This window comes from Periplaneta americana, chromosome 7 (genome assembly GCF_040183065.1).
Source record: "Periplaneta americana isolate PAMFEO1 chromosome 7, P.americana_PAMFEO1_priV1, whole genome shotgun sequence".
NCBI classification, from domain to species: Eukaryota; Metazoa; Arthropoda; class Insecta; order Blattodea; family Blattidae; genus Periplaneta; species Periplaneta americana.
Genome location: NC_091123.1, coordinates 57,762,780 through 57,776,963, shown reverse-complemented (window position 1 = coordinate 57,776,963; position 14,184 = coordinate 57,762,780). Strand labels below are relative to the sequence as shown.

At 37.1% G+C, this 14,184-nt stretch overlaps 1 protein-coding gene across 3 annotated transcripts in view; it reads left to right on the top strand.

Moving 5' to 3' along the window:
- The window catches only part of LOC138703125 (ATP-binding cassette sub-family G member 4-like), a 74,436-nt gene extending 67,088 nt beyond the window's left edge, over nucleotides 1-7,348 (top strand). For all 3 annotated transcript variants that reach the window (XM_069830730.1, XM_069830732.1, XM_069830731.1), the window contains 2 exons: nucleotides 547-705; nucleotides 4,680-7,348. In XM_069830730.1, the coding sequence (XP_069686831.1) occupies nucleotides 547-705; nucleotides 4,680-5,024 (504 nt within the window). In that variant the 3' untranslated portion in view covers nucleotides 5,025-7,348. The remainder of the gene's footprint in view (nucleotides 1-546; nucleotides 706-4,679) is intronic.
- The last annotated feature ends 6,836 nt before the right edge of the window (nucleotides 7,349-14,184 follow it).

The window sequence follows — 14,184 nt, the reverse complement described above, 5'->3', positions numbered from 1 at the left end:
ACAACCTTTTAATGTTTCATGGTAACATGTAGTATAATGCCGTTTTATGTTTTACAACCGTTTTCCTCGTAATACTTGTAAACAAATCATACATTTAATATTCTCATCATATTGGCAGCAAAAAAATGGGTCCTCCCATCCTACTTGAAACTTTCGTTTTTGTAGAGGTACATGATTTCGAGAGAGACATTACGACTATACGCCACTCGCAGGTCAGAGACAAATACAAATGGAACGGAGTTTGACTCCAGTGAGTGAGAGGGTGGGGATTGGAGAAGGTAGGAAGCAAGAGAAATGCACAGCTATCATTGCGAGCCACAATGTGCTCGTGAGTCACATTTTCGCCACGGCTGCTCTAGTCATTAGCGATAGCAAGTTCCTGCATAGGCAGAATCTACGAGAGACTCTGGAGAGTGCCAGAATGTTGCGTTGCGGTTTTTCTACTGTTTACTTACCCAGTACAATGTGTAGCCTACATTTGTAACCTAGATTTAAGGTGCTCATATTCCTATTTAAAAAATTCATTTGTCTTTTATTTTTTATTAGATTATCTGTCCCACGCTATTAGTCATCACAGGATATTTCATAACTGACCAACCAGCAGACGGTTCGAGATGTCTGCAGTTCTGGATTCTGTGTTTCCTCATAGGTATGATTGGTCATCATGTAGGAGTTATTTTTGGCGCTTTAATCTCTAGCATGGAGGTAAGTGTTTTCAATATAGCATATTACATTTTTCCCCCTACCTAATAAACGTATTTTGGAAAAGATAAAATAATTAGAGTGAAGTTTGATAAATGGATTTTTATGTCCTTTCTTTTAAGAAACTAAATTCGAATAAAGATAGAACCTGAACATACAAACCATTCGGCATTTTCTACAGCCACTAAAGGAAGCTGCTGATCAGTGTTGCCATCACATAAATTGTATTCCTGTCAGTCTATCACCTGGAAATCCGTCAGAATCTGTCAAAACTAAAAAAAAAATAATAAGACCCACCCAATATATCTATATACAAATAAAAATAGATATTAACGCAACTTCCTTAACAATCTTGATTAAAATAATAATAATTCATCCACATCATCTGCACTTGATGTCTTTGTTGGTCTACGCTCCCCCAAAAATTAAACAATTACAAATAACAGCAGCTAAAAAGTCAAAGGACTATGTAAATGGTAATTTCCGCCAGAAAATCCGTCACCCGTCAAAGCTATTCTTTTCCCGTCTGCTACATTGAAATTCCGTCAATTTTGACGGAATTTCCGTCCAGTTGGCAACACTGCTGCTGATCTACAATGCGCCGGTAAGTCTTTCCGCACTGGAGACAGCGTAATGTATGCGCTGTAATGTAATTAGACGGAACCATATACAAATATTATTTTGTTTTATTTTACTGATACCGTTAGCTAAACAATCCCCACTCAAGGATGTGGCAATGATCCCGCCCGGCTGATGCTACCAACATAATTGCAGTTGCGAGCGTATACACTCCACTGTCTCCAGTGCGGAGAGACTTTCCTGGCGCACTGTACTTTATTAAATGTTCAGTGGTTTGGACTCTATGACCTCACACCTAAAGATCTGTAGAACTATAATATATCCAGTAAAAGTGCATGCTTTCTTTGTAATCAATTTACGGCGACCATTTGCACAGCCATTGCTACGAGTAGGTAGCTGCATGTTCACCGCTTTGAAGTAACGGTTAGCGCGTCTGACCGTGAAATGAGCGGACCTGGGTTAAAATCCTGATTGGGACAATTTACCTGGATGAGTTTTCCCGAAGTTTTCCCTCAACCAATTGAAGCAGAATTTGCGGGTAACTTTCGACTTTGAACCTCGGACTTATTTCGCTATCATTAATTCACATATCATCATCATCATCATCATCATCATCATCATCATCATCATCATCATCATCATCATCATCATCCATACCATAGCCCGGGTTCAGTTCATGGTGCGGTGTGCTGTACTTTTATAAGAGTGCTGCCGTTCGGCTACCCAGTCATTCACAGAATAGGAGTGGTAAGCACAATAAGCCTCAGGCTGCAGTGCAAGACTTCGGATTCCTCCTCCGTACAAGAAGAAAAAAAAAAAGGTAGCTGCATGAAATCTACTGTGAGAAAGTGAAGTATCTAGTTTAACACCCTCATGGTTTCTCTTCACAAATTCACAAGCTTGCCATGATTTTAATGTAGTTATTCCAAAATTACGATGTAAGTTAAAGAAAAGTGACCTCAAGGTGCTCTACCTGTTTAATGATATTTTCCTTTGCGGTAAAATAGATCAACCCGAAACAGAAGTCTGCTCTATAGTTATTTTCGTAGATACACACATGGTGTTCTGCCCAAGGGCAAGTTTTTCAATAATTATGCTTCTCCACTTCTGTTTAATTTAGAGAAGTTCTTAATTCAATGTTTATGTAAATATATGTACAGTCAGAGTGCTGCATTGGAGTTAAATCGCTCGCTTGAACTCGGTCGAGTGTCGCACCCTCTAGTGAGATACGGTCGGTCGTGATACGCTCGTAATAAATAGAAGCACAGTACAAGGTCATCTCACCGACATGTCTTATCTTGTATGGAAGGCGACAGATAAGATACACATATGTTTTGCTCACACGGTAAAAATAAGGCTTTATTTTCTGCGTTTATGACAAACGTTTAATGGAACAGTCAATGGAACGTACCAAAACAGGAACATGAAGTTATAAATAAAATAGTATGAAAAACTTGATATACAGTTATTATTGCTAATTAATAATTATTCAATATTTGATTTACCACATATACTGTATAATATGATAGATCCATACATAGTGTTCCGCCTATATACTGCGACAATGTAGAAACGTTTTGCAAAATATTATTGATATAGCAGTAGATTAATAACAATATTAGTACAGAGATAACGTCACAGAAAATATAATAAAACGAATAATCATGCTGCACAACTGTTATAGACGCAAAGATTGATACACTAATTATTAGAGATTAATTATTATTATTATTATTATTATTATTATTATTATTATTATTATTATTATTATTATTATTATTATTATTATTATTATTATTATTACTAGAAAACTTGATACAGTTCTTGCATTATCTTGATTGTGTTCTCCGTTCATAATAATTACATTTACATCTAATAACATTTATCAGATGTGGCAAAAACAAAATCACTCCTGTGTGGAAAAAAAAATCATGTACCTAAAACATTTATATTACATTTTAAAGCAAGTTTTGTAGTTGTACTATGGAGAGGTTAGTTAAACACTGTAAAGTTTTGAAATGATAAACATCTATGATGTTACTACACAGTTCATCACTGTAACAAGAACGAATGTCTAACGCTCGGCTTATACCCTTCGAGGATTTATCGCTCGTGACAATTTTACTCATCATGCATGTGCGCTACCTATCGGATTATGCTATGAACTACTTGGCGCTCGAGCGAAAACGTCCGATGCAGACCTCTGTGTACAACCATCTCCCTGTTTTCTACAATATTATTCATGTTATATAGGACAAAAATCTACAAAGCGGGTACGAGGAGTTTTGTCGGGGATCTCCCGTTTTCTGTCACCATTATTATCATCATTACAACATACTCTACAATCATCCTCACTCTGGAACGCCCCAAGTCAGGCTTCGAGAACAAATAAAAATGGTTGAAACACATTTGTGTTTAATAAAGATTACTATTGTTATTATTATTATTATTATTATTATTGTTATTATTATTATTATTATTATTATTATTATTATTATTATTATTATTATTATTATTATTATAGGGAAAAAAATATTGGTGCATATGAACTAAAACTATATCATTCTTTTCACACTTACATGAAAATAATGTTGTTGGTTTTTTAACTGCAATGGTTATCTAGCTTCGGAATTAGATTAAGGTGATAATTCCGGCGAAATGAGTCCAAGGTCCAGCACCAGGTAGCTTGTCCCAGGCAGGATTTGAACCCGGGTCCACTCGTTTTACGGTCACGCATGCTAACCGTGACTCCACAGCGTTGGACTTGTGGCTGTTGATTATTATAAACATCGCTCAGATAAGCACCTCAATAACCTGGTCATTACTCATGCCGAAAACATTAATAACAATAATATTTGCGTATGGAAAGTAAATTATACTAATTAGTTTAATGAAGTAACTGTTAATAATTGCTTAAATAATGATTATAAATTGATAGCGTAACTTCTCACTTCCAAAGCACAAAAGCGATGATCAGCAACTGTTGAAGTCTGTATACTTTTTACTGAATAGTGTCGCTACTGCGTCACATAATGTAAGCATTCATATACTCGTATCTAACATACTTCCCCTGCCGCTTCATCTCTCGCTCTTCATCTCATGAGTAATAAAGCAATACGTGGGTGCGCACAAATCTTTCATTTCGTATTTTCAAAGCGTGGGTTATTTAAACCGTAGATATTGATCCCGCTTAATAGGAAAGACTGTGGATGAATAATTATAGCTGTACTATGTATTACTGCTAATAATGTTAGCATGTTAAGAAAAACCTAACATTATCTGAACTCCCAAAAGTTTGGAAGATCTCTTAAAACACTACTTTTACACATTTTTCATAAGTACATGATTTATATTATACAAAACCTGTTTAATTTCAACATATTTAATTTTTTTTCCAGATGGGGATATTTTTGATTAGCTCATCAAATGTTTCTCTGTTGTTATTCTCCGGCTTCTTTGTAATTCTAAAAGATATACCTGTGTGGCTGAAGTGGATATCTGATATCAGCTACTTCAGATACGCATTTGAAGGTGTAATGCAGTCTGTGTATGGATATAATAGACCCGACATGAAGTGTCCAGAAATTTATTGTTATTTCAAATCGCCACTGAAGTTCCTGGAGCAGTTTAGTATGACACATGCACATTATGAATATGATGCATTAGCATTACTGATATGGATTGTAATATTAGAAGTTTTATTATTGTTAGCTTTAAAATGGAGGGTTTATACTTCGAAATAACGTTCTGCTTTCAAGGTCTGAATCACTATACCTCTTGTAATGCGACTTAGTTCATGGTGGTCGCGATTTTTTAGATGTCCAGAACAACACGAACCATTCGCGCTTATGCAACGCTGCCTAGTTATAATGTTACGACTCAGTCGCTGTTAGTTGAGATAATTTAAATATTACATGCGCCCAGGCAAAATATTGTAGCCACGAAGAAGATGAGACGTATGAACTAAGTCGCGTGAAAATCATATACTCGCTGTTATGACCTCATTTGAGACATTCTCTGCTAAAACACACTTCAGCAGCAATATCATTTTTATTTATTTTTATTATACGAAGTGGAGCGAGACTATTGTGATGCTACAAGAGATTTGATTTCAGTGTTTCCTCAGTAGTCTACCAATTAGGAATTACTACTCTTGCTGCTGGAACCTTCACGAATACAAACGCTGACGAGGACGAAAGTTATTTAGGGGAAAAAATATATATAAAAAAGAACCATAGTTAAAAAAATTACACATGTATTTCTATGAGGCAATTAAGTTATAAATGTACTTCAGTTTTCCCAAATTTCTACAATACCTCAAGAATTGGTATGATGAATTTCATACTTGATTATGTCTCGTGACGAGAATTTTGTACGAAATGAAAATATAAAAATTGTAAATTTATCCTTTGAAGAGGTGGAAAAATTCAAATACCTGGGAGCAACAGTAACAAATATGAATGATACTGGGGAGGAAATTAAGCACAGAATAAATATGGGAAATGCCTGTTATTATTCGGTTGAGAAGCTTTTATCATCCAGTCTGCTGTCAAAAAATCTGAAAGTTAGAATTTATGAAACAGTTATATTACCGGTTGTTCTGTATGATTGTGAAACTTGGACTCTCACTTTGAGAGAGGAACATAGGTTAAGGGTTTTGAGAATAAAGTGCTTAGGAAAATATTTGGGGCTAAGAGGGATAAAGTTACAGGAGAATGAAGAAAGTTACACAACACAGAACTGCACGCATTGTATTCTTCACCTGACATAATTAGGAACATTGAATCCAGACGTTGAGATGGGCAGGGCATGTAGCACGTATGGACGAATCCAGAAATGCATATAGAGTGTTAGTTGGGAGGCCGGAGGAAAAAAGACCTTTGGGGAGGCCGAGACGTAGATGGGAAGGTAATATTAAAATGGATTTGAGGGAGGTGGGATATGATGATAGAGTCTGGATTAATCTTGCTCAGGATAGGGACCAATGGCGGGCTTATGTGAGGGCGTCAATGAACCTCCGGGTTCCTTAAAAGCCAGTAAGTAAGTAAGTGTCAACAACACCCATGCCAGATAGTTTTTTTGTTTCTCCTGAAAATTTATGTTTTTTGACTATGGTTGTTTTTTAACCCTTCAATTATTGTATGTGATACTGAGAAAGTGAAGCTTGCCCCTTGTAGTAGTAGATATACTTCATAATAAGATTTTATTAATGAAGATCCTCTGTTCTCAACTTCGAAGTGTGGAAACATACAAATTGAAAATGTAATATTATTACAGTTCTTATGATGAAATAATACCTGTCGACGTGTTACCATAACAGATGTATTCTGTAGGACCAAAAATTAATCTTTACGTAGATTCTTCGCCCAACAGTGCATATTACTGTGGAATCCCGGCCACCAAGTCACTCAGTTGAGTACGCTCTTTGTATAATGGCAGTTGACTTAATATGTCAACATATATGTCAAACTTGGAGTTAGGTCACAAAGGGAAAAACACTAGAGGAGAGGGATTAGATCCGATGCTGTGGATTGAACTTCGGCGTAGCTCAGTGGTTAGAGCACTTGGTACGTAGAACCAAGGACACGGGTTCGATTCCCGGCGCCGGAGCGAATTTTTCCCCTCTAATAATAATAATCATTATTACCTTTTCTACGGATTATCTCGCGTGTGCTAGACTCATAACCGTGTGGGCAATTATGCTGTTCACTGCCGCTTCAATTCTACTTCCGGTACTGTGGAAAGATAAAATGTATGCACTATATAAGCACCACAAACCCAGGCAACAAATATCCTTCCTTGTGATAGTGACTCTTCTAACACTCCAGCCACCGATTTTATACAATCATTGATATTATGAAAATCTCTGTAAAATATTTGTTTCAATAGATTATAGGTATAATAGGCCTACTGCATATCTTTTTGATTTAAAAACACTTGGCAAAGTATTCGTCATGTCGTTTACCCAAGACTCAGATAGGCCTATACTGTACTGCATTGTTGTAAGTTAAATAACTGTGCTATCTAGCATGGGTTCTTTTGGTTATACAAGTATTGGAGGGAAAAAGGCTCCTTTGTAAAGTTTAGTCAACTTAAAGTATCTGTTAAGTAACTGATTTGATAGTAATAGTGTCAATATATACCGTGGTTATAAATTACTCGACGATTTCAGAAGGCTATATTTTCACCAATATTGAACATATATACATGATCTTACCACCATTTGAAAGAGGGAAGTTTGAAGTTTCATACTGACCTTACATGTGCTCGATGTGAGCCCCATGTGTAACACGGCAGACATCCAGACGGTGATCCCATTCTTGCCAAACTCTCTCAAGCATGTCTTTTGTGACGTTCCTGATTGCTGTGTTAATGCGCCTTCTCAATTCGGCGAACGTTACTGCAAGTGGAGGTATGTAAACATTGTCCTTGACGAAACCCCACAGAAAGAAATCATATACTGTGATATCCGGTGAACGGGGTGGTCATATGCTGTCTGTATCCGTTGCACGACCAATCCATCGACCTGGTAGGTGTTGATTTATGAAAATTGGCTAATGTCACAACTCACGGACAAGGAGAAACAGGACTTCATTTTCCAACAAGACGGACCCCTTCACATTGGCATTTGGAGGTTCAGAGGTACTGAAATCAACACCTACCACCCTGTATTGTAATGCTATGTAATATTACTACTATGATTAAGAGACATTATAAAAATTATTACTAAAATTAAAGGACTTTATTAAATAAATCTCGTAGTAGAGTTTTACCAAAGAGAGAAGGAAACCAGGTAGGCATTTATTACTACATCATATTCTGTGGAAGTCATATAGTTGATTAATACGAATAAAAAGAAGAGACACGTCCCGACAAGCGAAGAAACTTATTATTGTGCGGTGTTTGAGTATAATCCTCATGAGAATGGAATTGGACAGATGGTAAAACAATTGAAGGAAGGCGGTGACGAATGTGTAAATATACTTTTAGCTCTCTAACTTATGTGATTATAATTATGTACAAAGTGTTTAAAAATAGAAAGCAAAACTTTGGAATGTATTTTTTTACATGTGCAAACAATATATTATATGAACATTGGTACAAAAATATCGTTTCTTTTTTATTAAGATCTTTATGAAAGTACTGTTTAAATCACATTAGAGATAATATTCGATATTCGCCTTCCGCCTCAATAAAATCTCAGCTCGTCATCTCGTTGAGACCTAAACATGCTCCTAAATCCAGACGTAGCACATACTTACCGTCTGAAAAGCTGCCAAAATTCAATCGCAGAGAGATTCAGCATTATTCACTGCAGACAAATACACCAATTACTTCGAATAGTCACAGAGAAAGTTCATTGTATGATGATGGAAGAGTGGAACAGAGAAAAATTCTCTCCGGCACCGGGATTTGAACCCGGGTTTTCAGCTCTACGTGCTGACGCTTTATCCATTAAGCCAGCGTTTCTCAAACTTTTCTGAAGTGGAGACCACTTTTTTAAGTCAGAACAGTTTCGCGGACCACCTTAATCTTGTTCCCTTCGAAAGCAAATTTATCATTTTTGTAGCATATTTTAATACTAGTATACTTATATTTTAAAATAGAATCAATTAATTAAAATTAATTTAATTCAATTAGTTTTATATTAGTATTAACCAATTAAATTAATGTTAATAGAAGAAAATTCATTTTCGTTTTTTTTTTAATAATTCAAGGTATTAGAGTTTAGATAATCTTTAAATAATTAATTTAAAAAAATAAATGTTGGTACTCACATTAATGAGATTCTTGCACAGTTTTTCTATGCTTGGATGTATGCTGGCAAGCTTAAGTCGAAGATCGTCACAGACATCAAGTCGATTTCGGTACTTTGTTTTTATTAGAGTTAGTGATGAAAATCCTTTCTCACAAAGATACGTAGAAGCAAACTGAATTATAATCTCTAAAGCACCATTGTACAGTTCACTATATTCTCTTTTCACTTGTGATGAGGTCCAGAAATTAAGCACAACTTCCGCTTCAAATTTCATTTTAAGTCCGGTGTCTTTCGAGAGTTCAATTAACTGTTCTCGTTCACTCAATGAAAGTTTGTTAGTTTCAATATCGCAATGAAAGTGATCACGAACCCATGAAAATTCGTCATATTTCTTGGAAAATAAGTTTCAAGTTGTGACCTCAGAATTGTATTATTGGTGTACGACGTACAGTACGTGACCATTTCAATGTGCAGACTGGGTGTCGGCAAAACTATTAAGAAAGTCATAAATACATGAAAAGGTTCGGTACTTTGGTCCTCTGTTATGAATTCGTTTGGTCCCTGGCTGGGTTAAAGGCGCCAGATGTGCAGGGAAAAGATGGCGAGAAACACCACGTTCATAGTGTTTTAAATTCCTCTTTTGTTGTTCAGAGTAATGTAGGAAGTCGGTAGACAGGAATAGTAATAAATTTAATTAAATGTGAGTATTGAGAGAAAAAGTGAAAGGCGATTGCCATGTGTCATTTTCAAACTCTGAGATCCGCGGACCATAGTTTGAGAAACGCTGCACTAAGCCACCCACGGGATTCCCATCCCGATGTCGGATCGAATCTTCTCAGTTTAAGTTCCATTTCTTGTGTTCCCTGTAGTGGCTTACCCTCATGCACTGATAGATGTATGACAGTGGCACAATCTCCACACATGTGCAGAGGTGCACTCGTTATAACTAAGTGGCCAGGATCCGACGGAATAAGCGCCGTCTTAAATCTCAGAGTGATTATTTTTTCGCGTATCATATATTACGATGTACACTTTGTGATTTAAGACGGCGGTTATTCCGTCGGATCCCGGCCACATAGTCACTCATAACGAATGCACCTCTGCACATGTGTGGACATTGTGCCACTGTCATACATCTATGACGCAGTGCACGAGGGTAGGCCACTAGAGGGAACCCAAGAAGTGGAACTTAAACTGAGAGGATTCGATCCTACATCGGGATGGGAATCCAGTGTGGCTTAGTGGATAAAGCGTCAGCACGTAGAGCTGAAAACCCGGATTCAAATCCCGGTGCCGGAGAGAATGAAATTTTTCTCTGTTCCACTCTTCCATGATCATATGATGACGCAGAATTTCTGCACTGAAATATCATATGTCCTTCGGTACATCGTAATATAATAATAAAGTTCATTGTGTTTAAATCAGGTGCACTTGTAAGCCAAACAAATTGGTTCATCCCTTCCTATCCACCTATCAAGAGATATTTTATTCAGGTTCTTGTAGGCAAGAAAATTAAAATGTGTGGAAGATCATCCAGCCAGCATACATTAGCTGCAACGTTCAACGAAATGTCATTTCACGTTGTCAAAATGCCAATTTATTTTGCAAGAAAGCTCTGCATTTCTGCGAGGTAAGTCTGTTCGAAAATAGTTGGGATCTCTAACAATACCGATGTTGAACCTCTGTTGATGAAGTTGAATATTTGAATGAGGATTCTTGTCTGCCCAAACGTTTATACTCCGTATCTGGAATCTGCAGAGTGGAGGGGGTCAGTCCAATGAATGCGCTAGGGGAAAGCATTGCTTGAAGACGAGCGTCTAAAATGCCACCCCTACTGTTCTCCAACCAGGAGATAAACGGTGAAAGGAATGTGCTTACTATTGCGTCATCCATTGGAGCGAAGTAGATAGACAATATTACCATTATAACGTCAGTTTAAAAATCATGCGCTCTCCTGCATATGTTATTTCCTATATGGAGGGATTAAAAGACCAGGAGATTAACAGTGATCTAATTTTGTAACTAGGGTAGAATAAAAATATGTATATCAGTGTTATTGTTTGTGCTGTGAGAGCTAGCCAATAGAGATACGAGTAGCCACGTGTGTGACCTTATGACATGACATCAACATTCATTCACAGCATCACCCCGCTCCCTCTCATTCCCTAGAGACTTTCTCGTGGTTGGAGTACAGTACCTATCACCTTCTTCCACGTGCATCTTACTCCTTAGCAGCTGTGAGCCGATGCAGCCTGCAATACACTCCAGCACTGATAGGCTCCGCTCATTCGCTTGTTCTAGTCTCTACCTAAATGCGTCGATTTAATCTACAGATTCCAGAAACGGAGTGTAGTTATGAAAATTCTGGATTCCATTTCCTGTGAAAGTTCGTGGCCGCCCATAGGGGGACACCACTCGACTGGTGGCCGGCCCGATTTTTAAGTATTTTTAGGGGGAGGAAGACATAACAATATATACCTTTTTCCTCATGAAAGGAGAATTTTGTTAAATCGCATATTATTGAAATAGTAACTTAATTATGTTCTCAACATGTTTTAGGTTCTTTCTGTACGGGGAAATGGCAAATAAAATTCCCTTAGCTTGTTATTTTTTCTCTTGTACGGAGGAGGGATCCGAAGGCTTACACTGCAGCCTGAGGCTTATTGTGTTTATCACTCCTATTCTGTGAATGTTAGGATAGCCGAACGGCCACGCTCTTGTACAAGTACAGTCTTAGAAGAAAGTTTTGTCGCACAGATATTTTATAAGTCCCAGAAAGAAGGCAGTGCGCATGATCAGAGGACTAGCGACCTGGTTCACAAGAGAAGGACTAGTTGAGGTAATAACATTAGTTTTGTTTCGTTGTATGTCTGATCATGCGCACTGCCTCCTTTCTGGGACTTACAACAAATTACCTGTGCGACAAAACTTTTTTCTAAGACTGTACAGCACGCCGGCCGGACTTTGAACTTAATCCGGGCTGTGGTGTGGATGCTGAGGATATGTGAACTAATGATGGCGAAATGAGTCCAAGGTCCAACGCCGAAAGTTACCCAGCAATTCTGCTTCAATTGGTTGAGAGAAAACCTCGATAAAACCCAACCAGTTAACTTGTCCCAACCGGGATTTGAAACCTGGCCTGCTCGTTTCACGGTCAAATGTGCTAACCGTTACTCCACAGCGGTGGACAGTTTGTTGTCTTAGTGCTGTATTTAAATTATAAAATTTCAACATTCATTAGAATATTGGCGAGGAGAGAGGGTCCTGATATTGTTTGTGAGGGGGATAATTTTAAATGCTTCTTTTGTCTTTGTTTTTCCGACAGTGCAACATAATTAAAATAAGCACATGTTTTCACTGCACGTGATCTTAGTTCCTCTATAATTTAACTCCACGAAAAGCCACTGTCTACAACATCTAACGACGTAAACATTTTCGAGATCGAATTCACAGTATGATCAACAGCTACACTCATAATAAGAAAGAAAAAGAATGCGGCCTTCGAAAGTACTTTGCTTCTCAAGTAGTATCCTCTCCGCATATGTGGAGTTTTACGTCATCTACCGTATGAATGAAAAAGAGGTTATGCTTTCGTTTCACTAATCCAGGCATGTCAATTGATGCCTACAGGAGCAAGCGCACGCTTTAGAGCCCAGGAGAGCCTGAGCGCTTTACAGCGGAAAAGAAAGAGACAGACGAAAGAGGTCGTATATGCCGCTTGATCGAGCTGTATTCAGGGATGGCCAGCACTGATTCAATAGATAAAGGGAAGAGAACTTATTAAAACTGTATCCATGTTAATTTTTAGATTTGCCTGAGAAGTATAAGTGCATTATAAGAATGTAAGTTTTAATTTTAATGCTCATTTTTCACAAGTTTGATTTTTTTTTATCCAAAAGAAATATTTTCTCAACTTTTCGTATAGAAAAGTGAAATTTTCAGGTATAGGCCTATTTATTTAGTAGACTTACAGAATGTTTTCGTAAATCTAATATACCGTATATACGTATTACTGAAGATAGTGTATTGAAAATTTTGAAAATATTCGCATGGAAATTGTAAGGAAATGAATTAACAAAGCAACTACTGTTACATCATGAGCAAAAGATACGTGTCCATGTGTTGTAAAAATGTCAGCTCTATAGCTTCAGCAGATTTCGAGAAAATAATTTAATATTCTGATGATAGGAAGTTGCTCACAAATATCACCTTAAAAGCATAATGCGATAAGAGTTTTGTTATGTAATATTAGTTACACTTAAAACAGATACAGTACCTAGGTAACTTTGCTTTGTACTGTAATATTGTTTTGATTAGTTTATTGATTACTTTTGTAAGGCTAAAGATACCATCAATATAAATTCCAACTTATCATGTCATACTCAATCTCTTTCTTTGGAATATCACTTTCTTTATGAATGATGTGTTTCATCCACTTAATACAGTATAATATTATACTACTATGGAATTTAAGTGAATATTCCTTCTTAACTCTCTATTATGTTATTAAGATTTAAGACACAAGTGCAATATTAAGAAATCAGTGTTAGTACTTTTGTTTTACAGACAATATAGATAATATTAAACAGAAAGGAGCCATATAAAAATAACGACATAAAATTTCACGTTCCGTTTGAAGTTTGTGCACCACTGTTTTCTTAATCCAACAGGTTGCTTATTCATATACACAACCCTTCCTCTTTCTATACTTAGCGCTTGCTGCCCGCGCACGACGTCAAGGTCAGAAAAATGCGCTTGCTTTGACATCACTGCTCTAATCTCTTGCTTCTCTCTGAATATATTGGGGTTCCTATTTTTTTTTATAGCTGGCCGCTGATTGTCGTTTAATGTGAAATACGATACCAAAACAGAGTTTCGCTAAAGTGAAGAATTAGGTACAGAAGATTTCAACCGTGCAGTTACGATGACAGCCAATTGAAACTAAGTACATGATGACGCCAACATATGGGCATGACGTTTATCTGTGGCAGCGTCGTCATATGAAATATTTTTTTCTCTCTCTCCCTCCTTCCCTCCCTCTCTCCCTGCGTCGTGAGAGGAAGCGCCACTGTTTGCGACAAGGTTAAATAGGGTTTGATGATACATTCATAGTTCTCTGCCCAAGGGTAGGTCTTTCATGCAAA